Genomic DNA, 24,895 nt, shown 5'->3' on the forward strand with positions numbered 1-24,895 from the left:
TTTACTATTTATGCATTTTACATCATATGATTAACATATAATGCGTGGATGAGTATTTAAAATCACTGAGTTTATAAAAAGTGACTTTTTCTCTAAGTAAACAAGTGTACAATAAAGTAACTTCAAATCTTTTGACCTTAGTAAATACAGGTCCTTATCCTAAAGCAATGCTATCTTTAATTATCACTTATTTGTGAATTGTTAGAAAATAATGACTATCAATCAATTCAGAGTCTGAGTTCTACAAATATTAATCAAGATTTCCTCTAACAAAGGCAATCTCTGGGAACATGTAGGTTAAAAGGCCAGCTTCAGAGTAAAATAATATTCTTTATTCACAGTAAGGTCAGATGGAGTTTAGTCAGTCGCCCTGATGTCTTCTTTTCAATAGACAAACTACTTAAACAGGACAATTGAAGGATGACTTCTCTTCAATGTAGGGTAATTATAACTTGTCCATAATGTAATGCAGTGACTCGACTATGTTATTACTTCAAAATAAAAGTAGCATATGATGTGTTTATGACAATGGAATGGAAAAGCCATCAGCATTAACTTCTTATGACTATCTGCATCTCTCTCACATTTTATGACTACTGCCTGTAGGTCTCAAATATAAGGAAGAATTTGCCAGTGAAAATGAGTTACTCACAAAGGTTATAAAAATATCTTAAAGATCTTTCAGTAAAAGCATAAATGTTCACCCTCAGGGATGACTTGGCATCATCTGACCTGAAAGCAATAATACAAAGTAGAAAACTCTTCAGGTCTAATCTATCCATGTTATTCTTGAAGCCAAAAAAGGCTAAAAATCTTTTTTCTTTTGTCCTATAATCACCCTTCTCTTTAACCATCACTCTCTCTTCTGCTAGACATGAAACTACAAATTTGCTGACATAAATGAATTTGTCCTCTAACTGCTTTCATTATCATTATAAAACTACAATATTTGTTAAAAACTAATTTGAAACCGTTTTACAGCAAAATTTTCAAAACCCAGCCTAAATTAGGTAAAGCAATGATATCATTTAATCAGCTATATGACCAGGTATGTTTTGTTAATCTATTACCTAGATGAGGAGTTTATGTTTCAAGCAAAATGTAATATGTGTATTGATGTCTACAACTTCCCTGGAAATGCATCAACAAATAAGAGGGGTTGATGTCTGGGTAAAAGGATGAGTAAGTGATAAAGCAAAAACAGCAAAATGTTAACAACTTTAGAACCTTGGAGGCCGCTATATATGGGTGTTGACTGTGACATTGTTTCAGCTTTTTTATATGTTTGAAATTTTGCACAATAAATTGTTGGGGAAAATATTATCACATTTGAAACCCGTTTTAAATGGCAAGGGAGAAATGTCAAATCCCACAGAAGAATTCTGCAAAAACCAATAGGCAAGACTTTTGCAGCTTATGTTTGTTGAGCTGAGGGGAAAAAAAAAAAAAAAAAAAAAAGATTACCATAATCCCTTTATCTGTCTAGCTCCAGAAAAGTACAAAAAATTTCCACTCTTATTGAGAAATAATGGCAGGTGAAAGTGTTGTTTGTTAAGAATTCTACGTGGTGAAACTAAGTTCCTCTGGCTAAATTTTGAAGCTTAAAAACAAATTATTACTGTTATTTCAGACAATGTTTCACTTCCTTGATTACCCAGAATAACTTTATTTCAATACAGATATATTTCCTGAAAGGAGATAAACCACACCTTCTTCGGATTACTTAATCATCCTTTTTGGCAGTGTCCTTTTGCTGTGAATCTATCTGAAAATATTATTTTTTTAAATCTGAAAATAAAAAACACAAATGATCAACACGTTGGAAAATGTGTTTACCTACTCAATAGCGTGCATATGAACTATATGTTTTGTGTGTTACAAGCCTTTCACTACAAATGACCTTCTAAAGTGGTACTGAGACAGGCATATTTATGTTTGATATTCCATTAATGACTTTCTGGTAGTTATTTAAAACATACCACCCTCTGTATTTAATAAAGATGGAAAAATACGTAACTCAGCTACTAGTGGATAATAATGATTTATGCAACAAACATTTAATACCTTATGTGCGAGGGATAGTGCTAAACCTTAAAGATGAGAATACAAATAAGATGCAGTCCCTGAATTGACTAAATCAAGAGTTTGGTGAAGAAGAAACACAAATGAACAAATATAAAATCTCATACATTGGTTAGTAAGTATATGTAGAGTAATACTGTAATAGAGGAGAAACCTAAATTAGCTTAGCGGGGTGAGGGTCTCTGGGAAGGCTTCCTGAGCTTGGTCTTAAAGAATGGGTATTAGTGATCTAGGCAGGAGAGAATGGGAGACAATATTCTATGATGACGCAGCAACACAGAGGAACAAAGCAGCATGTTGTGGGCAGAGAACTATTAGCAATTCAGTATTGCTGGAGAGAAAGCTCATGGTATGGAGTGGAGAGAGCTGATGCTAAAAAGGTAGGCAGTGGCCACACCATGAATGATCTTGTGGGGTATGTTAACAAACCTGGACTTTCTCTTGGTCTCAGAAGGATCTAAAAGGGGTGTGATATTTTCAGATTGTGTACCAACTATAACTCTCTGACTCCCTTGAGTGAAGGAGACATGATGATCAGCTACAAGAGTGACAAAATGAGGACCTGAAAACCAAGATGGTGACAGAGGGTATGGTTTCCATTGAGATATACAGGCAGACAGGACAGACTGGATGTAGGGGTGACTCCCAAGTGTCTGGCTGGGGTTAATCTGTTGATGACAATACTGTCCTCACCTACTCCCCCCTCCATCCAAGTAGCTAATATGGAAAGAAAAGCAAAATTGAAGGGGAAGGTTATGGATTCAATGTTGGAAGTGCTGAATATGACTCCGGGTTACCTAGGTGAAGATTTCCAGCAGAAAGTTAACAAGAAGCCAAGAGGGAGGAAGTCTGGATAGCAGGCTGAAATTTGAATCTGCAAAATATTAGAGACACTAGGAATTTTGAGAGAACAGCCAGTTTTTTGGGGGTTTTGTTTGTTTTACTTAAGCCATTCTAATAGGTGGGTAGTGGTAGCTCATTGTAATTTAAATTTTTATTTCCCTAATATCTAATGATGTTTAGGATCTTTTTTTGTTTGTTTAGGATCTTTTAAAATGATTATTTGTTGTGTATCTTCTTTGGTGTCTATTCAAATCTTTTGCCCATTTTTAAACAATGAGCTGTTTTATTATTGCTTTTTGAGTGCTCCTTATATATTCTCCACACAAGTCCTTCATCAGATACATGCTTTGTAAATATTTTCACAGCATGTGGCTTCAACAGTCTTCTGAAGAGCATAAATTTTTACTTTGTTGAAGTCCAATTTGTCAATTTTTTCTCATCATGCTTTTGGTCTAAGAAATATTTGCCTAAATAAGGTCACAAATATTTCCTCCTATGTTTTCTTCTGGTATAGGTTTAGGTTTTTCATTTACATCTATGATCCATTTTGAGTTTTTTGGGGCGTGTATGTGGTGTGAGGAATAGACCAACGTAATGAGAGGGGATAAAACCAGCCAGGAAGAGTTTATAGATAGGAAGTGCAAAAATGTGGATGGAACCTGGGAATGAAAAAAAGCCAAGATTCAAGGAAGCAGAGTTCGGCATTGTGGGGGAGGCAACAGGAAAATTCTGAGTAACCAGCACTGCCTGCTGAGAAAAGCAATGACAGCTGTCTTTTCAACTTGGATGAGGTCACCTTGGGAAGAGCATTTTCAGTCAAAACAAATCTTCTCTATTCATAATCACATGTAACCAACAGCTTTATAAGAATTCCCCCGGCAGAAACACTTGAGAGGTCTGAACTCCCTGAGCGCTATTAAAGGTCACTTCTTTAGGTACAGGAAGATCTGGGATTCCTGACACTGAGGGTGACCAAAGCATCCTTGGGGCACTCCAGGCATAAGGTCAAATCAGAAGCACACTCACTGCTGGGTTTGCCAATCTGACGCGTCACCAGAAGACACCTAGTTGAACTACAGGAGGATGAGAAGGGGGGATTAAAATCTGTGCACTCGGGAAAATCCGGGGACAAATCAGGAAAATCCTTCCCGCCCTCCCAGTTTCTGGAGAGGAGGAGTAGGACGCAAGGCCCCTCCACACTTTCTCCCACGTTGCTCCTCTCCAGCAAAGAGCTACTGCACTTACCCAGGCTTAGGAAGCGGGTGTTTAAGCCATGGGTTAGGGGGATCGTGAGCACGCCCGATCTTTTCCCTGAGGCAATGAAAGGGGTGCTCCACGGACTCCTCTCGGCCGACTGACCTTTCGCCGCCCTGCCCCAGCGGCCGACGGGTTGAAGCGGGGGCTCTAGTCTCCGCAGCCAGCTAGCGGCTAGCCCGGCCCCCTCCCGCTAGTCGTAAAGTGCAGTAAAGGCACCAGCATTTTGCGGCACCGTAGGTGAGGCCGGCGGCGTGGGTCCTTGCGGTGCGTGGAGCCGGCGCTTTGGTAGTTCCTTCTGCGGAAAGACGGTAGTTTGGAATTTGGAAAAGCCAGGGAACTAGGTACGATTCTGTCAGCGGGTAATTGGCTGCTCCTAGGTTTGTGTAACAAGCGGTAAAAGTGGTAGGGTTGTTTAAAACCTCTTATCCCAGTCCTTAAGCGTGACATATGCTTCCCAAACCCCTCCTTGTGACTTGCCGCTTCTCTTGTGCTACTTTGGTTGTCACCTTCGTGTTCATCACTAGATTTTAGGTGTCCTCGGTGTAACTGACGGTTTTTCTGTCCACTTCGTCTTGCAGTCTCTCTTCTCCTGAAGTTTGAAATGCTTTATCTCATCGGCTTGGGCCTGGGAGATGCCAAGGACATCACAGTCAAGGGCCTGGAAGTTGTTAGACGCTGCAGTCGAGTGTATCTAGAAGCCTACACCTCAGTCCTGACTGTAGGGAAGGAAGCCTTGGTAGGTGCTGAGCGTTCCCTAGCCTCCTGGGAAGAAAGCTATCTAACATCTGATTTTCATACACTAAGCTGAACAGAATTTTCAGGTCTGCTTGTTTAAACCCTTTGAAACGCATCTTTTGTTCATTAATGATCTGAGGAGCAGAAGAATGGAAATTATACACCAACCAAGTGACTTGGAAAATGAAAGTGTGCTTTGTCCTATTTTACAAGTCTAATTTTGTGGCTTTCTCCAGTAAATAGGAAAGCCATTTTATACTCTTGGGGGATAGTTATCAAAACCCCTTATTTCATGAGGTAGTCAAGAAATCCTTTCTGAGTTGAGTGCTAATGAGGTGCTGACACAGCCTTAATGAGTTGGTTATATATTCAGAAACCAAGCTGAAAGCTTCCTCCTTTGAAGTATGTCCATAGGGAATGGTGATTGCCTTTCTATATCATATCCAGAGAGATCTTACCTTAAATAGACTATCTCCCAATAAGGCTTATACTGATACACTTGTATACATTGAGTGAGCCTGGACTTAATATATACAAATGTATGAGTATACAGTTATATGAGTATACACTAAGTAACCAGAATATTTGTTAGTGTATTATACATTTAGTTGGCCCTCATAAGGGCCCAGTAAATTTGGGGGAAGGGTCAACTTCAGGTTCATTGTCAAACTCTAAGTAGAATGTAAATCAAATGATTAATACATATGTTATGGGAGAAGAGAGTAGATTTTTAGAATTGTCTTTGTCCTGTCTTCCAAACAAAAAATTGACTTAAAATTTTTAGGCCTTAGATTACTTTAACATTTGAAGAAGGTATTAAGAACTGCTAGTTGAATTGGCCATGCATTTAAATAAAAGTTGTGTGTAAAGACCAACTTTGATATATACATATACGTGGAGAGAGAGAGAGAAAGTAAGTCTTGCCCTGTTGCCCAGGCTGCGGTGTAGTGGTGCCATCATGGCTCACTGCAGCCTCAACCTCCTGGGCTCTAGTATCCTCCCACCTCAACCTCCTGAGTAGCTGGGACTACAGGTGGGTGCCACCATGCCCAGCTAACTTTTTTGTATTTTTTGTAGAGACAGGTTTTTGCCATGTTGCCCAGGCTGGTCACAGGTTCCTGGACTCTAGCGATCCGCCTGCCTCAGCCTCCTCAAGTGCTGGGATTATGTAGGCATGAACGACCACACCCAGCCTAAGACCAGCTTTCATTTAAAAAAATTTTTTTTCCTCATTTTTTCACTCTTAGGATAGAACCAAAATATCTAAGCTCAGAATGATAGAAATGTGCCTCTCTAATCAGTGATTAAGGAAAAGTAGAAGGAACTTAATACCATCAAGAAAAGAGAGACAAATAACAAAACAGCAGTTTGATAGAATGACATATCGGGATGGCATAGAGGAAAGTTTGGATAAAATTTTATCTTTGCTTTGTTACATGTTATTGTGACCTTGGACAAGTCCTTTAACTTTAGTGACTTTTCTAAATAGGGTAAAAACCACCTACTTTAGGTGTTGAGCATAGGTCTTAGCATAGGTTCTTAGCTATGGTACATGGCACAAAAGTGTTCAGAAATAGAAATTGTCAATGGTCACATTTCCAAACTTCTCTGAACCTCAGTTTCTTCATTTGTCAAGTGGGAATCCAAGCAGTTCTCCTGTCTCAGCCTCCTGAGTAGCTGGGATTACAGGCGTGTGCCATTGTGCCTGGCTAATTTTTGTATTTTTAGTAGAGATGAGATTTCACCATGTTGGCCAGGCTGGTCTCGAACTCCTGACCTCAGGTGATCCACCTGCCTCGGCCTCCAAAGTGCTGGGATTATAGGTGAGAGCCACTGCGCCCAGCCGAGGTCTGCCACTTGACCTCTACACTGTACTGTGTCTCTGTATTCTTAAGGATAGATAATAGCTACACAAAGTGTAACTTCACAGAACACCTACAGAGAAGGTAGGATTCAAGCAAAATGGTCAATGCTGGATCCTGCCCTACTTAATAATTTATTCATATACTCCTTTGTTTGACAGATATTATTGAGTACCAGATACCACTGCACTACAGCAATCCTTATAACTTTTAATAACTCACTCAAAGTTCTCAGTATGTAAGAAACCGTATTATTTATCTATGCATCCAGTTTTACTCCATTTGAATTACTTATTACTTCTCAGGAAATCAGTTTTAAGATTCATGCCTCTTCATTCTGTACTGGCTGATGAAATGAAAAAAAAAAAGGATTCATGATCTTGCATGACAGCCTGTAACCACTATCAGATGACTACCAGCTTACTAACTCACTCTCTACTGAATTTGTTCTCTAGAGTTGAGCTGTAGGGAATTAAATCACAAAGCAGTTTGTTTGCAAACTTCCTACATATTTAGAATTCAGTTATTGCTCCTGCAACTCTGCCTTTTTAGCAGAAACTAAGGCATATACTTTTAAATTACTATCTTCTGTATTTATGTAGGAATGTTCACTGGTTCTGTAAACAGCTAAATTTCTATTGTTTTTCATTGGTGCTGCCTTTTTTTTTTTTTAGCTGAGTTTACATATGTTTAACCACTGAAAATTTAATAAAAGCTAAACCACCATGTTTGTTTAAACTTATTGTTTAATATATTTATTCCATATTACATCATGTTTCTGAAGTAGGGCTCATGTGTGTACATATTCCGTATTCATCCTATAGTGTTCTACTTGGCCTTTAGAAACAAATTTAGAAATAAATTAAAAATGCAAAAAGCCTCAGATGTTTAGAGGTCTGTCTCCTTTGGGATATTAAGACAGCCCCAAAGACAGAGTTTAATTGCAACATGATATAAAGTACTGGCTCACTGATGAGTTGTATTGAACGATCTGTGTTTGGGTGGTTGCCAAGATATGCACCAGTCCCAAACAAACAGTATGTGTGTGTGTGTGTGTGTGTGTGTGTGTGTGTGTGTGTTAGAATGGTCACCTGCTGTCTTTTTATCTTGATATTGGACTTATATCTGTAGGAAGAGTTTTACGGAAGAAAATTGATTCTTGCTGATAGAGAAGAAGTGGAACAAGAAGCAGATAATATTTTAAAGGATGCTGATATCAGTGATGTTGCGTTCCTTGTGGTTGGCGATCCGTTTGGGTAAGTCAAGGCAGATAGTTTTGAGTTTTTAACTCATTTACTTTTTTTTAATCAGTAAGAATTATTCTATTGCATTTAAAACTTACCTGCCAGGAACTCTGTTTACTTAAGCTCTATCTAAAATGTTGTAGTTTAAACTTTCATGATCTTTGAGATTAATGAAGAAAAGCTACTTGGTAAATATATCATCATATGTATCACTGTATTATCAAGTGTCAACTGTAAAGTTTGTATCATTGCTTCTGCTGTTTTAGAAGGTCATGTAGGGCAACAAATGCCTTAACTGGTATATCATTATTAAATAGTTCATTACAGTTCATTACATTATCAAAAGTCACGCCTGCCATTTGCTGCTGATAATTTCAAGCATCTTTGACTTCTTTTGTCCTGGGTTTTTTTTTTTCCCTTTTGTAATCATCTACCATTTGGCAATACTGCCATCACTTTGCTTGCCTTGAATTTATCGTTTATCAAGTCTCTGATTTCAATTTATTATACCCATTGGGAACCCTGTTCTTTGTCATTACCATGAAGATGGGCTTCTACTGCCTAGTCAAGCATCATCAATCTCTAATGTCAAGTCAAACAGAAGAGTTTTTTGTCTACAGCTGGTTACCTGAGATTTATATCACAGATTTAAGGAACATAAGGACCATGTAAGACCTTGGAGGGGACTAGGAATTTAATTTAAATATAGTGGTAAACTTTTGCAGGATTCAAAGCAGAAAAAGTCAAAATCTGATTAGCATTAAAAGATCACTCTAAATGCTTAGGTAAATGGATTTCAGGGAGGCAGGAATGTTTTGGGTGGAAAAGAGAAAAAGATGGGAACATATTTAGAAGAAGAATGCCAAGATGGATGTGGTAGATAAGGAAAAGGAAAGGAGTAAATCTGACTCCCAGGATTCTAGCTTTATAAATGAGTGGTTGATAGTGTCACTTGAAAACTGGTAAATAACAGGATTTGGAGAAACAAGAATTGATTCTGGAAATATGTTAACTTTGAGATGTCAAGTAGGCAGTTAGCTGCTGCTAGAGCTTGGGGGTGGGAGGTCATCCTAGATAAATGGCTTTCGAAGTCATCAGTATGTTTATGGTGTTTAAAGCTGGAGGAATGAGTAGAATCAGCTTAAGAGAGAAGAATGGGAAAAGAAGAGGACCTAGGATAGCCCTAGGAAACCTTGGAATTTCATCGTGTACCTAGAGCCAGAGGAGGAGGGAGAAAAAGCAAGAGAGTATGTTGTCACAGAAACCAGGAAAAGAGACTGTTTCAAAAAGGAAGGACTGAATAGCTTCAATATAATACTGAAAGTTTGACTGTAAGATGAGGATAGAAGTATGTGTATGAATTTAAAGACACGATGTTTGGAGTTGATTAGTGGTGGTTTTTATGGAGGGGTTGGAACCTGAGCTGGGTCTGGCTAGGGTTCAACAGATAGAGATTATGGGGTGGGTCAGGAGAAAGGTAGAAGGAAGAATGCTCATATAAATGAAAAAACTGAGGTACAGAGAAAGTACCTTAATGTAATTGCTCCCATGCTCAAAAACCTTCAGTGACTTCTCATGACCTTAAATCTTGAAGTCTCTTTTTTCTCTAGCTACTCTAACTGCTATGCTAGAACCAAATTGTGCAACTTTCCATTTCATAAGTGTTTTATAATATTCTTCCCCCATTTCTTTGCTCAAGCTTTTTCCTTAAAACAGTTCTTCTCAGTTCCTAATTATACCTAATTGTACTATAAAATTAGTATACAGCTCAGATGCTACCTGTTTCATTCCTGTTTTATTCAGGAGTGCCTTTTTTTTTTTTCATTTTAAACTCCTTTAATTTGCTGTTTCTCAGTGATTCATCATATATAACCTTGTGTTTAAATTCAGATTTAAGGAATATTTACTGTACTGCAGTTATTTTTTATTTAAGAGCAGATTATTGTTAGGATGTAATAGTTGAAAATGGCATGGTGGGGAATGTGTAATTTTAATTGGAATTTGAGTGGATTAAATGGAGGAGAAGTCAGGTAAGGAATATAGACGGCAGCAAGGCATTGAAATTCTTAGATATCAGCCAAAAATATCCCTTATTTAATTTTAAGACCCCTTCTTATTTAAATAAAATATATAAAAAGAGAAGATTGTTTAAGATGCTGAATCTTAAATTCTTTTTTTCAATATTTTTAAAATGGTAAAATGACACATGACAAAATGTGTCATTTTAACCATTTTGGTGTATAGTTCAGTGGCATGCTAAGTACATTCACATGGTTGTGCAATTATCAGCACTGTCCATCTCCAACAATATGAAGTTCTTGAAGACAATTAAAAGTCATGGTAAAGTAAGTTCATGTAGTCTCATCTTTGTTCTTCTACCCAGGTTATTGAAAGGAATATGGAAATAGATCACACAAAGAAAGTAAATGAGTCTAAAAAAATACTAAATCAATAGAACTTAATCATTATGATAGTTGACGGTCTCAAACATTCTATCCCTAAATCTCTGCATAAGAAGTCTTTATTAAACACACTGTTTCTAATGATGGTTCTGTTTTATTATTCCATTCTGTATTTCAATATGCTCTGTAACTATATTATTATAATGAATACATAATTTTTATCCCTATGTTGTATGCCTTTTCCTTAGCGGCATACATGTACAGATAATATGTCCTGATGTAGGCTGTGTGACTGCTTCCATTTCCATGTAATGAATGTGAACAGTGCTTGGCACCTAATAACTATAAAATCAATGTCAGCATTATTATTAGTCCATTTTTCTTCAATATAAATAAAGCTGTCACGAATAAATTTATGTATATAATACCTTCCTCCCTCCCACTTCTTTATCCCCATATTTTAGATTGTTTCCTTATGGTAGATCCTCCAAAATAGGTTTTTTTAGGAATAAAATATCAAAAAGTGTGGACATGGAGATTTTCTAGCAAAAAGCATATTGTCAATTATTTTTCAAAAGGATAGTGCCAATTGTTAGTGCTTCCATAGTTCATGAAAACATCATTTTCACTATATCATTGCAAACATTACTGAATTTCTGGACCACCAGCCATACTTACGTCAAAAAGGTAGGCACTATAACATTTAAAACAAACATACCGGCTGGTGCGGTGGCTCATGCTTGTAATCCCAGCACTTTGGGAGGCTGAGGTGGGTGGATTGCCCGAGCTCATGGGTTTGAAACCAGCCTGGGCAACATGGCAAAACCCCGTCTCTACTAAAAATACAAAAAATTAGCCAGGTGTGGTGACAGGTGCCTGTAATCCCAGCTACTCGGGAGGCTGAGGCAGAAGAATTGATTGAACCTGGGAGGTGGAGGTTGCAATGAGCTGAGATTGTGCCACTGCACTCCAGCCTGGGCAACAGAGCAAGACTCTGTCTCAAAAAAAAAAAAAAAATCAAATTTTGTATATTCAAATTGGCCACCTTTGTGTACTTTTATCGATTCCATTAATCAAAACATTTTTGGGTCTCCTTTTTTGAAATTGCCTTTAGAACAATTTCAAGTAACAAGCATATTATTACAGATTTATTACTATTTCTGAGCATACATACATATACACATATATGATTTTAGATAGAGCCATATACCTAGAAATAGTAAATGTGTGTGTGTGTATGTATGTGTCTACTCATTTTAAATAAACTTGTGATAGAGATGTAATTTTGAACCAGATTTTCTTTTTCGTGTACTTAAATAACTCACCAAGTAAGTAATTTAGTTTTCTTGACTCTTAATGTTAAGTAGTGAGATTCTGTTGAAGGTGATACTTAAAAAAATGCTTTATAATTGATATTCATGTTTTTTTTTTAAAGCTTATTTGAAATCAAATTAATGATTATGTTTCATAGTAGTTTTATTTTATGTATGTGATTAAAAACAAGCTTCCTTGGTGGGCATTTGTTAATATATATATGACTGCTTCATGGGGTGAAAGCCCTTGATCTTCCTACTTGGTATGCACTGACCAGTCGACAGGTTCTGCTTGTTTGCATGTGATTTCTCAGACATGCTAATGTTGCTTTACCCAGTAGGGCCTGGAATTTTTATCAAGAGGGAAAAATGTCTTTAAAATGCAGTTCTAAATTGATAAGGGGTTACATTTCACTGTGTTCATATTTATCTATATTCTCTCTTTACTCCAATCTACCTACTTATAATCTTGAGATTTATCTTAAAAAAGGAAAGACAGCAGGTCAGATATGCACACACATGTACATGTGCATACACACATCCTAATTATACACAGTAATCAAATGAAAACAGTTATAAATAAAATGACTGCTAGACAGGTATAAAATCCAATATTATATGAGATAGGACTCTCATGTAAAGACTGAGTGACAAGCTGTGAAAATTTATTCTCAGGCATACCTTGTTTTATTGTGTTTTGCTTTATTTCATTTCACATACATTGCATTTTTTAAAAAATTGAAGGTTTGTGGCAACTTTGCATTGAGCAATCCTGTTGGTGCCATTTTTTCTGACAGCATGTTCTCACTTCCTGTCTCTGTGTCACATTTTGGCAATTATTGTGATATTTCAACCTTTTTCATTATTACATCTGTTAATGGTGATTTGTGATCAGTGATCTTTGATGTTACTATTGTGCTTTGGGTTGCCACAAACCAAGTGCATATAAAATGGTGAACTTAATTGATAAATGTTGTGTGTGTTCTGACTGCTCCCACCAACCAGCCATTCCCCCAACTCTCTCTCTGTCTCCTTGGGCCTCCCTTTTACCAGAGATACAACAATATTGAAGTTAGGCCAATTAGTAACCCTACAATGACCTCAAAGTGTTCAAATGAAAGAGTCACATGTCTCTCACTTTGAATCAAAAGCTAGAAATGATTAAGGTTAGTGAGGAAGACATATAGAAAGCCAAGAGGCTGGGTGCAGTGGCTCACACCTGTGATACCAGCATTTTGGGAGACTGAGGCAGGCAGATCACCTCAAATCAGTAGTTCAAGACCAGCCTGACCAACATGGCAAAACCCCGTCTCTACTAAAAAATACAAAAATTAGCTGGGCATGGTGGCGGGTGCCTGTAATCCCAGCTACTCGGGAGGCTGAGGTAGGGAGAATTGCTTGAACCCGGGAGGTGGGGGTTGCAGTGAGCCAAGATTGCTCCACTGCACTCCAGCCTGGGTGACGTAGTGAGACTCTGTCTCAAAAAAGAAAGCCAAGATAGGCTGAAAACTAGGCCTTTTTCACCAAACAGCCAAGTTATGTATGCAAAGGAAAAGTTCTTTTTTTTTTTTTTTTTTTTTTGAGAAGGAGTCTCACTCTGTCGCCCAGGCTGGGGTGCAGTGGTGCGATCTCGGCTCACTGCAAGCTCCACCTCCCGGGTTCACGCCATTCTCCTGCCTCTGCCTCCCGAGTAGCTGGGACTACAGGCACCCGCCACCACACCCGGCTAACTTTTTGTATTTTTAGTAGAGATGAGGTTTCACTGTGTTAGCCAGGATGGTCTTGATCTCCTGACCTCGTGATCCGTCTGCCTCGGCCTCCCAAAGTGCTGGGATTACAGGCGTGAGCCACCGTGCCCGGCCAGAAAAGTTCTTAAAGGAGATTAAAAGTGCTACTCTTAGAAATGCACAAATGATAAGGAAGTAAAACAGACTTATTGCTGATAGGGAGAAAGTTTTAGTATTCTGTATAGAAGATCAAACCTGCCACAATATTCCCTTAAGCTAAAGTCTAATCCAGGGCAAGGCCCGAACTCTTTTCAAGTCTGTGAAGGCTGACAGGGGTGAGGAAGCTACAGAAAAATAGTTCCAAGCTAGCCGAGATTGGTTTATGAAGTTGAAGGAAAAAAGTTGTCTCTATAACATAAATGTGTGAGCTTTTATGGATAACAAAATGTGGAAACAAGTTATCCAGAAGGTCTAGCTAAGATAACAGATTTTCAGTGTGGATGAAACAGCCTTCTATTGGAAGAGGATGCCTTGTAGGACTTTAATTGCTAGAGAGGAGAAGCGAATGCCAGACTTAAAAGGACTGGCTAACTCTTGGTAGGGCTAATGCAGCTGGTGACTCTAGGTTGAAGCCATTGCTCATATATATAACCTTATGAAAATCCTAGGGCCTGTAAGAATTAAGCTAAATCTGTTCTCCCTGTGTACTGTAAGTGGAACAAGAAAACCTGAATGACAGCACATCTGTTTACAGCATGGTTCACTGAATACTTTAAACTCACCCTTGAGACCTATTGCTCAAAAAAATAGATTTCTTTCAAAACATTATTGCTCATTGATAATGCACTTGGTCACCCAAGAGCTCAGGCAGTGTACAAGATTACTGTTGTTTTTATGCCTGCTAACCCAACATCTATTCTACAGCTCATGGATCAAGGAGTAATTTTGACTTTCAAGTCTTTTTATTTAAGAAATACATTTTGTGAGGCTATAGCTGCCCTAGATAGTGATTTCTCTGATGAGTCTGGGCAAAGTAAATTGAAAAACTTCCAGAAGGGATTCACCATTCTAGATGTCATTTAAAATACTCATGATTCATGAGAGGAGGTAAAAATATCCACATTATTAGGAGTTTGGGAGAGGTTGATTCCAACCCTCATGAATGACTTTGAGGACTTCAAGACTTCATTGCAGGCAGTAACTGTAGATATGGTAGAAATAGCAAGAGAACTAGAATTAGAAGTGGAGTCTGAAGATACGACAGAATTACTCCAGTCTTAGGATAAAACTTGAACAGATGAAGAGTTGCTTTTTAAGGACGGGCAAAGAAAGTGGTTTCATGAGATGAAATCTATTCTTGATGAAGATACTGTGAACATTGCTGAGATGACAACAAAGGATTTAGAATATTACATAAACTTAGTTGATTAGATTACTGGCAGGGTTTGAGAAGATCGGCTCCAATTCTGAAAGAGGTTCTACTGTGGGTAAAATGGTATCACACAACATTGCATGCTACAGAGAAATCTTTCATGAAAGGAAAAGTCAATCAATGCAGCAGTTTTCATTGTTTTATTTTAAGAAATTGTCACAGCCACCCCCATCTTCAGCAACCACCACCCTGATCAGTTAGCAGCCATCAACATGGAGGCAAGACCATCCACTAGCAAGAAGATTACGACTCACTGAAGGCTCAGATGATTGTTAGCATTTTTTAGCAATAAAGTATTTCTAAACTAAGATGTGCACATTTTCTGGACATGATGCTATTACACACTTAACAGACTACAGTTTAGTATAAACATAACTTTTGTATGTATAAGAAACTAAAATAATTAATGTGGCTGACTATATTTTGATATTTACATTATTGTGGTTATCTTGACCTAAACTTGCAGTATCTTCACGGTATATCTGTATATTCTGCCTTATATTTTAAATACAAAAACAAAGCCTTCAAAATAGAGCAGTGATTCTAGTTGTGCCCTAATTTAGAATTTTAGAGCAGTAATTTTAAGAATTTAAAAGGGCTCTGAGACCAAAGAGCTTAAGAATTGCTGCTCAAGAGTTAAGTTGCTGAGCTTATATTTCTTAGATGTCTTTTCAGGTATTTACAGGACAAAGGGCAAGTAAAGGTCCCTTTAAGTAGCTGCCAAGGCTGCTTTTGGAGTGTTATAGTAGCAACTCAACATTTTGAAGGGCAGGTTTAGTCTTGCATTTTCTTGCTAAAAAGCTCAGATGAAACCTTTATGCAGGCGTGTAGAAGAATTTGAAGAAATGCAGTGCTCCTATCTCTTTAATTGACATGAACTCAGGAAATATTATAGCTTTACTGTCTTGAAAGTGTTGTTTGCTTTAATCCAATCTAATCTTTTCTCACTACAGGGCTACAACACACAGTGATCTTGTCCTAAGAGCAACAAAGCTGGGAATTCCTTATAGAGTTATTCACAATGCCTCCATAATGAATGCTGTAGGCTGCTGTGGTTTACAGGTAATGCAACAAAGGAGGTTTTTCAGTGGAATTAAACAAAAAGGTTTTATTTTTCCACAAATTGAAAATACGTTTATTTGTATTTTATGAATCATAAAACATACTATTATTTGATACTAGACTACTTAGTATATACATATTCTGAATTTTTTAACACTAATTTTTTTATGCTAGGTTTTCCACCTTATTGGAGTAGAATATTTAGATTTAACTAGAAAATTGTTTTAACCTTATATCCAACTTGTACTTACATAAAAAGGAAAATATAAACTAATCCAAATGACTTACTCAGCATTGTCAAGGTCCATGATTTTTCATACAGTATTGTTTTGTGTGCTGTCAAGAGCATTGTGATGCTGCATTTCTTAATAGAATCAGTATAAAAGCTAAACGCCAGGGATGTAGGCTTTTAAACCGGATTTGCAGTTATTGATGTGTAAAGTTGGTCATTTTTGTGTCCAACAGTCTTAGTTCTAAGGGGTTAGAGTGCCCCACAATTGTTTCCAAGATTTACTTCTTAGCTACTGACATTCATTTTCCAAGCTTGGTGTTTGTATTCTGATGTTCACACATGGATAATCCATGACAACTATGACTACTGCTTGGCTAACAGTGGTTTTAAGACATCATCGATTGTTAAGACATAGTCCTATTTTCAGATATATCGTAACAGGAAAACAACATGCATCTTAGAATCTATGAAATAAAGTATTCCCCAGTGTGTCTTCCTGAAACACATAATTTAAAAATAGATACTTTCAAGAAGATATGTTAGCATCAGGCACCAATTCTATGTCTATAGCTTTAGAGGACTATATTTTCTGTATGACTTGGAGAGAATAGTTCAATTTAATTGACTAATACTGGCTTTTTATGTCAAAATGTTGCCTGTGTTTGTGAAGAACTAGAGAAAAAGTATAAATGATTGACCTGACAGTATTCACCACTTGCTCTTAGTTGTTATGTTTAAATTAGCATGGAATTTTGCTATCTTTTTTGCCCAGAATGCATACTTTTAAAAAACCTTGCCCATTCAAGTCTTTTTTTACAATTTGAAACCCTTCTGAACATTTCTGTGTTGGAGTAAGTTGAATGCTGTTCATAAAACCATAAAGTGTTAGTGCTACAAAAAATGCTATAGGGATGGAGAAAATGATGCCAAAATATGTTCCCAAGGTCATTCAGGTAGGTGGTAGCATAGATGGAGCTAAAACTCTTGATCCCTAGTCCAGTATTCTTCCCTTCTGCGGGTGTCCAAGGGAGAGAAATCTTAGTTTCTGTTGCTGGTTGAGCCAATAAAGCCGCTTCCTCATCTCTCTTTTCTGCTTATCACTAGAGACAGAAACTAAAAACCAAGGCTTCAGGCTGCTAAAAGCCTAAAACACAACAAAACAGAAAAACAACCACAAAATAAGGCGGATTGGACAAGCTTGTGACAGTGCTGCCTTTTAAGAATTGATAACTGATGGCTGGGCGCGGTGACTCACGCCTGTAATCCCAGCACTTTGGGAGGCCTAGGCGGGTGGATCACCTGAAGTCAGAAGTTCGAGACCAGCCTGGCCAACATGGTGAAACCCCGTCTCTACTAAAAATACAAAAATTAGCTAGGCGTGGTGGCAGGCACCTGTAATCCCAGCTTCTGGGGAGGCTGAGGCAGGAGAATCACCCCAGCACGCAAGGCGGAGATTGCAGTGAGCCGAGATGGCACCATTGCACTCCAGCCTGGGTGACAAGAATGAAAACTGCCTCTCAAAAAAAAAAGAATTGATAAATGCTAGAAGAAAGAAAAAAAGGAGAGAAATTATCATTTGATAAATAAAGATGTGTAAACCTTAAGCTAATAGAACATACATTTTTATCATATTTCATATAATTTTATGTCTTGTAAAGAAAGTTAACTAGCCCTTTCTCCATCATATTTTGCTCTAAATTATAGCTATTTTAAATTATTTTTTTTGCTTCTTTTTTAAGCATAAAAATAGAACACATCCCTTGTAAATCTGTTTTATAAACTGGTTAAAACTAAACCTGGGTGATCCTGTCCTTCTGATCCTCTACATTGATAGACAAGTAAAGTGTAATTGTTCTTATGTCTAAAATGGGTGAAGGTATTTGAGTGGGAATTTACTGTGAGAATTAGCAGTCTTCATATAAGCACCTATAGTCATATCCATATATAATATATTATTTTTCAAAAAACTTTCTCACAATTGTGTGCGGGATTTCTCTAAACAGCCACACACCATTTTTACCCCAGCTTAGTTTTATTATCTAATCTGAATATGAAATGACTATTTGTGTGAGAAACAGGAGGTGCCTTTGTAGGTTCTGTCTTATATAGTGATGACATTTCCATGAGGATATACTTCTTGTACCACTGAAATTCATATCAGAAGAGGTAATTACTGATTCATTTTATACAGTTTTCTAATATAAAAAGCATTACAAATCATATGCATAACACTTAAATTTTAAAATAAATGTATAGATATCCTGCATAATGCAAGTACTTTGACAAAGTCTTCTTCCTTATAATAGCTGGCCTTTTTACTATTTGGACTAGTGCTTATGGAAGAAACCATAACCTAAATCTGTGGTTCTCAGACTTTAGTATTTATTAGAATCACCTGGAGGGCTTGTAAGACAGGTTGCTGGGCTTCATCTTCAGACTTTCTGATATAGTAGATCTGGGATGGGGTCTGATAATTTATATTTCTAACAAATTCTCAGATGATGCTGAACCTATTGCTACAGGTACCATACTTTGAGAACCACCAACCTAGACAAATTAAAAACTTAGAAAGTGAGAGAACTGTATTATCTTTCATTTGACATGGCAGGATTGGAAGAGTAGGTTTTTAATTCCCAGTATACACTTGTTAAATGTAGGCTGTTGAGGGGTTATCTTGCCATGCTCTCTTGCTCAATTTTTTAAAAGGGAAGTGAGAACCACTGTGAAAAGGCATTCTGTCATCTCCATGAAAGAGCTTTCCATGAGTTCAAAAACAGTCATCAAGTTATTGAACAGAAATATACTTTGGATGTTGTGACAAACCTGAACCATATATGCTTTCTAACGTCTTTGACTTAAAGAGTAGCAGTGTGAAATTTCTAACCTAGAAATAGGCAGACTTTTCAGCTATCAACATATCAACCCCCTTTGAACTATTCTGTTGTTTTTGTTGTTTTCTAAAGAAATAACATGCAGAGTTCAGAATCAACCACTGAGTATTTGTTCATTACCTTTGTAGTTTTATTAGCCAACAGAAAATTTTTGTTTATCACTATGATGGTAAAAATAGTTGTTTATCTAACACTCCTTCATACACACAGACATTCACATACACAGCCAGTTGATATGCACTTAGAGGCTTGCCATAAAATAAAATTATCTACCACAAACTCCATATTCTTGATGAAAAATTTCCTTGTAAAATAAAAAGTGTATTAGAGGCTTCTAAGTTAGACATCTTTAAAGAGAATAGTGATCCATTCATTCAACAAATACTGTTAACCTACTTATTTTTCTAAGTGCCTTTGGATACAGTAATAAACTTGACCAATAGAGTCCCTGCTCTCAAAGAGCTTCTATTTTAGTGGGCAGAAGAGACAACAACAATAAAATGACAAATATTAGATATTGGTAAGTATAAGAAATTCAAGTAGACTGGAATTTAGAGAGTGACTAAGTCACTACTGAGGTCGGGGAGGTATCTCTAAGAAGGTGACATTTAAGATTAGATATGAATCAAGAAGGAACCAGCATATTCTATACAGAGGGAACAGTCGGTACAAAGGTCCTGAAGTGAGAATGAGCTTGGCTTGTTAAAGGAACCAAGGAAAGGCTGTTGGGCCGTAGCAGGCAAGGGGAAGAGTGACCTGAGGTTGGATAGGTGGACAGGGCTGGATCACTAGACTCTCATCCAACATTAGGAGTTTAGATGTTATCGTAAGTGACATAGATTGACATTGAAGGGTTTTAAGCAATAGAAATACTTGATCTGATAAATTTTTTAAAACATAATCTTTGGCCAATATGTGAAGATTGAATTACTGCCAGGCAAGATTTGAATTGAGGAAATCAATTAGGAGGCTAATTATAGTCATTTAGAGGAAAGATGATGTTGGCTTGTACTGTATGGAGTATGGCATAAGAGAAGATTTAGAAAGTGAACTTAGGAACATTTTCTATTAAGAGAATTGAGATTTGGGGAGATGTAGAGAGCCACTTCTGCCTTACTGATAGTCTTAGGAAAGGAATTGGGGTCTTTATGCATCATCTTCACTATCACTGTTATTATGGTTTGTACCCCACAAAAACTTGTCTGTAGGGCAGGACTCTTCTATTACTATTGCTCAGTTGGCTTCCTACTTTGGTTGGTTCTGTTAAACTTGTCATTGCTAGAGCAGTTGCCTCCTTTCAGTAAGAGCCCTGTGCCAGTCTTCCTGTGCTTTCAGGACCATAGATTAATCATAGAATTGATTATGTGGAAGAGTAGTATTATGTTTATCTTACTCCTAGACTCTTGAGGGTATGGATGTTGCTTGGAAGGCTCTACTAATGTCTTGGGAAGAGTTAAAGTCATGGGGTAGATATTAAGTACATGTATGTTAAATGAAAGAAGCCAGACATGGAACACCATGTATTATTTGATTCTGTTTACATGAAGTGTCCCCAAAAGGCAAATCTGTAGAGACAGAAAGTAATTAATGGTTGTTTGGGGCTGGGCATTACAGGGATTAACTGTGAATGGACATAAGGGGTCTTAGTTGGGTGATGAAAAATGTTCTAAAACTAAGTATGGCAATGGTTGCACAGCATGGTAATTTACTAAAAAGTGTTGAATTATACGCTTGAAAGGGTCATTGTTATGTGAATGATAATGCAGTAAAGTGGTTAAAAAAATGAATTATAAGAAGTTAGCTAGATAGGCAAAAGGGCAGAAGGCATTCCCAACAGAGAGAGAAGTGTAGTTAAAAGAGAGAGTCTTAGAAGCACTTTAGGGAATTTGTAAGGTATTGCAGAAACACACACATACATACAAATATGCACATAAATAAATACCAAAGAAACCTTGGCTATCTAGGGAGTCAGTTAACACAAGGCTTAGAATATGTATGTTGAATAAAAATTGACCACATATTGGGTAGAATTGGTAGAGGAAAAATATAATGGAAAAGATTTAGAATTTAACTTCAAATTAAAAGGCCTTCGTTTTACTTCTTGCCTAGGCAGTAACTAAGGCATCATCTTACTTCTCTGGATCTCAGATTTCTTTACCGTAAGGGTATGTGTTGAGGATTGGGAGGGTGATTGGATGAGAGAGCTGGTTTTCAAACCACACCATGATATATGAAGATGCTTTAGGGATTCTGCAGATAATGAAGTAGTGACATAACAACAAATAACAAATATTTAGATCTTCAGGGAGCCCAATTATTATCTTTAACTCTATTGATGTTCTACTTAAGAGTAGTTCATTTAGAAAAAAAGAACTAAATATACACTAAGTGCCAGTAAAATGTATGAAAATTACTAAACTAGATAAGCTCTAATATCTTATAGATTTGGAAGCCAAAAAGCCAGCGTCTTTACCAACATTTGGGAAAGATTATCTTGACTGAGATACTATTAGGTACTCAAATTTTCATTCAATAAATTTTAGGATTTTTTACATTAAGATAATAGTTATAAACACATATACTTTAAAATCATGTTTTTAAATTCCTAACAGACATTTCTAACACTTGTAATTGTTTAACATTTTTCAGATTTTTCTAATGAAAGAAAAGCCTATTTGTATGTCTAAAGCCAGGCATGTTGGTTGTGTTCAGATGTCGTGGTAATGAAAATTTGCTTAATAAATTGAGGATCAATCTTAATAAATCAGAGATTTTTCTCAATACACAGAAGATAGGAGAATAAAGCCCTTTTCTTGAATTCTTGAGTTTAACATTTCTGCAGAAGCAGCTTAGACATAGTCAGAATTGCTTCCATTTAGCATTGTTCCTGCTTTAGAAGAACCATTTTCCTTGATAATAAATGATTTCTATACTCATAGAAAATTAGGAAGCTATATTGATTATAAAAAGAAAATAAAGCATCCATAGTACCACCACCTAGAGGTATCCACAATTACCAATTTTGGCATATTTCAGTCTTTTTATTCAACACTTAGTATGTGTATATTTACTCAATCTTATAGGCCAAACAAATATTAGAAGAAATTAAAAATTCTGAAATACTTCTTTATATATAATTTTATTATCTTAATCATTTGTGTGATAGAATATATTAGTTCTCTTGTAGAAATTTGGTGACTGAAATGTTTTTAAAACATTTTGAAAGGCAGATAAATGAGACAATTCCATGAAACTAGGTAGCAATGATTTCTAGATAAAAACTGCATTATCAGTTGTGGCTGACTTCAGAGAAAAGGTTGTATAATTTCCTATCATTGTGAAATGTTTCCACTTTCTCTTGCTATTGCATGAGTGACCTTGAGTATTGCCATATGTTCATCTGTTTATATAATGCATTTCTAGTTTGGAAAAATGTATGTTACTTTCTGAAAGTAACAACTCATTTCCTCCCTTTTTTTTAATACCACAACATTCAGTGTGATAGTCAGCATTGTCAACTTTGTAGTGATTCTTCTTGTTAGTTTTCAGAATCATTAATTGGTTTCATTGTTGTCCAGGGACTAACGTAGTAATGAAAAACTCTAGCTTAATACAAAGAACACGTAGTTTTAGTGTTCTTTGTATTAAGCTAGGTTTTATCATCTAGAGTTCTACATCCTTCTGTGGTCTTAGAAGAAAACAATCTAAGCTCTTTCTATTCTTTTAGTCACTTAGCAACAGTTTTTGACTACCTGCTAAGTCATGAGCATACTTAATTTTTTTTCTTCCTTTTTGTTTCCACTTATTACTGGTTCTAATCATTATTTTTTTTTAATAGCCACCTTACCATCATTTTTTTCCTACTTCATAGTTTTCTTTTTAAATTGTAAATCTAATTGTGCCATTCTTCTATTAAAACAATTTTGGTAAATTAATCCCCATCCTATATAGAATGTTCATTTACTTGTATGTTGTATTAGTCCATTCTCATGCTTCTCATAAAGACATACCCAAGACTGGGAAATTGACTTTGAGGTCAATTTTGACTCAATTTTGAGGTTAAATTGACTTTGAGGTCAATAAACTGTGAAGTTTAATTGAGTCACAGTTCAGCATGGCTGGGGAGGCCTCAGAATACTTACAATTATGGCTGTAGGCGAAGCAAACACAGCCTTCTTCACATGACAGCAGCAAGGAGATGTGCAGAGTAAAGAGGGGGTAAGCCCCTTATGAAACCATCAGACCTCGTGAGAACTCAATATCACGAGAACAGCATGGAGGTAACTGCCCCCCTCTTCACCCTCCCACTACCAGGTCCCTCCCACGACATGTGGGGATTATGGGAACTACAAGATGAGATTTGGTTGGGGGCACACCCAAGCCATGTTATATATGTTTATGATTTTATATTATAAATGCTTTGATTTACTGATTTTCCTGTCTGCCGTTACAGTCTATCACAGTGCCATGCATATACAATATGTAACAAGTACTTGCTGGGTTGAATTTCTTATTTATTTTTTTCCCCCAACCCCCTGCCTTCCACCATGGAGTTCAATCTTGTCTTTGAAATTATATGCTCTAAATTGTCATTTTAAAATTTAATTTACAAGTGGCTCTCATTATAAATCCTGTAGCTCTTCTGTCCACATAGTCATTCAACTTTATGTACCTAGTGTGTGGCCATGTGCATACTCTTTCTTAGTGTCATCAAAAATCAGTGTTACATCAGTGGTAAGCAGATTGTATGTGGGGATAAAAACGACAACAAACAAAACCCAACCCCAAGACCAGTATTCTGTATAGAAGAGAAAACTAATCACTCTTGATTATGTGGTTTTGTGGTACATTTTTTGACAGTTTTGCTGGCTTGGCTTTCTTTTACTTCACAGATTTCACTGATTTAATTTAGGATATAAATATATGATACTTGCAGGGCTTAATAGAGTTCTTAACAAGTTTAATTTTTCTTAATTTAACAGATTTTTTAACTTAAATACCACAGAAAATATTTTTATCATACAAAATAACAAAAGCATTGAAGTCTAAAATGGAGTTTTACAAAGCATCTATGCTTCTAAAAGGAAATAAATATTGATGGCTATGAGATGAGTTAGGAGACTGTTAAGGTTATTCAGGCAAGTGACATTGAGGGCTCAAACCATAGTTGTAGGAAAAGAAATGACTAGTCAGCTACATAAATTACACAGCCGAATTTACAGGAATTGGCACTAAATAAGACGTCAGGAATTAGATATATGTTTAGAGAGAAGTCAGGTACAGTTAGCTATTTCTAGGTAATTGCTTAATGCCATTCTAAATATTGCCCAAGACTTCCCACCTCTGTTACTTTGTTCATAGTATCTCATTCTTTCCCCATGTTTGGCTTCTCCAGTCTTAAATCTTAACTGTCTTTTCAAGGTCTAGCTTACACCTTGTATTTTCAGAAGATGCCTTCAGATGCCCTCTGAGTGGGGGAAATGCTGAATTCTTATAATGCTTAGAGTCTATAGCATATTTAATAATAATTATTACTACCTGCTATTGTCTGTCTTGTGCATCTTCTGACTAGATTGTGCCTTATGCCTAATAAGTGGATGTTTTGAGTTGAGTTTTTTTGGTTTTTGTCTTAGATAAAACATAATCCAATATAAGTTAGGTAAACTGCTTTCTCTATAGGTTACTCCAGGTTAAAATTTAAAAAGGCCTGTGTTTACCTACTGTTTCTTATAAAACAGCTGTTTCTGTAGTCTTTAAATTGAGATTTGCAGATAATGTTTTGGAGGAAAAGTGATTACAGCACAAAGGCTTAT

At 36.6% G+C, this 24,895-nt stretch overlaps 1 protein-coding gene and 1 long non-coding RNA gene across 4 annotated transcripts in view; one reads left to right on the forward strand and one right to left on the reverse strand.

Moving 5' to 3' along the window:
* LOC102128750 (uncharacterized) overlaps nucleotides 1-4,367 on the reverse strand; it is a 74,898-nt gene extending 70,531 nt beyond the window's left edge. The window contains exon 1 of the long non-coding RNA XR_012417206.1: nucleotides 4,171-4,367. This is a non-coding gene — a long non-coding RNA (uncharacterized lncRNA). The remainder of the gene's footprint in view (nucleotides 1-4,170) is intronic.
* A 63-nt stretch (nucleotides 4,368-4,430) lies between these two features.
* DPH5 (diphthamide biosynthesis 5) overlaps nucleotides 4,431-24,895 on the forward strand; it is a 37,414-nt gene continuing 16,949 nt past the window's right edge. For all 3 annotated transcript variants that reach the window (XR_012417205.1, XM_074000691.1, XM_005542571.5), the window contains exons 1-4: nucleotides 4,431-4,523; nucleotides 4,761-4,918; nucleotides 7,911-8,035; nucleotides 15,851-15,959. Coding sequence is in view for 2 of the 3 variants with exons in the window: in XM_074000691.1 (XP_073856792.1) it covers nucleotides 4,784-4,918; nucleotides 7,911-8,035; nucleotides 15,851-15,959 (369 nt within the window). In the remaining variant the exon portion in view is untranslated. The remainder of the gene's footprint in view (nucleotides 4,524-4,760; nucleotides 4,919-7,910; nucleotides 8,036-15,850; nucleotides 15,960-24,895) is intronic.

The sequence above is a fragment of the Macaca fascicularis genome, chromosome 1, assembly GCF_037993035.2.
Source record: "Macaca fascicularis isolate 582-1 chromosome 1, T2T-MFA8v1.1".
In the NCBI taxonomy this organism is placed as follows: Eukaryota; Metazoa; Chordata; class Mammalia; order Primates; family Cercopithecidae; genus Macaca; species Macaca fascicularis.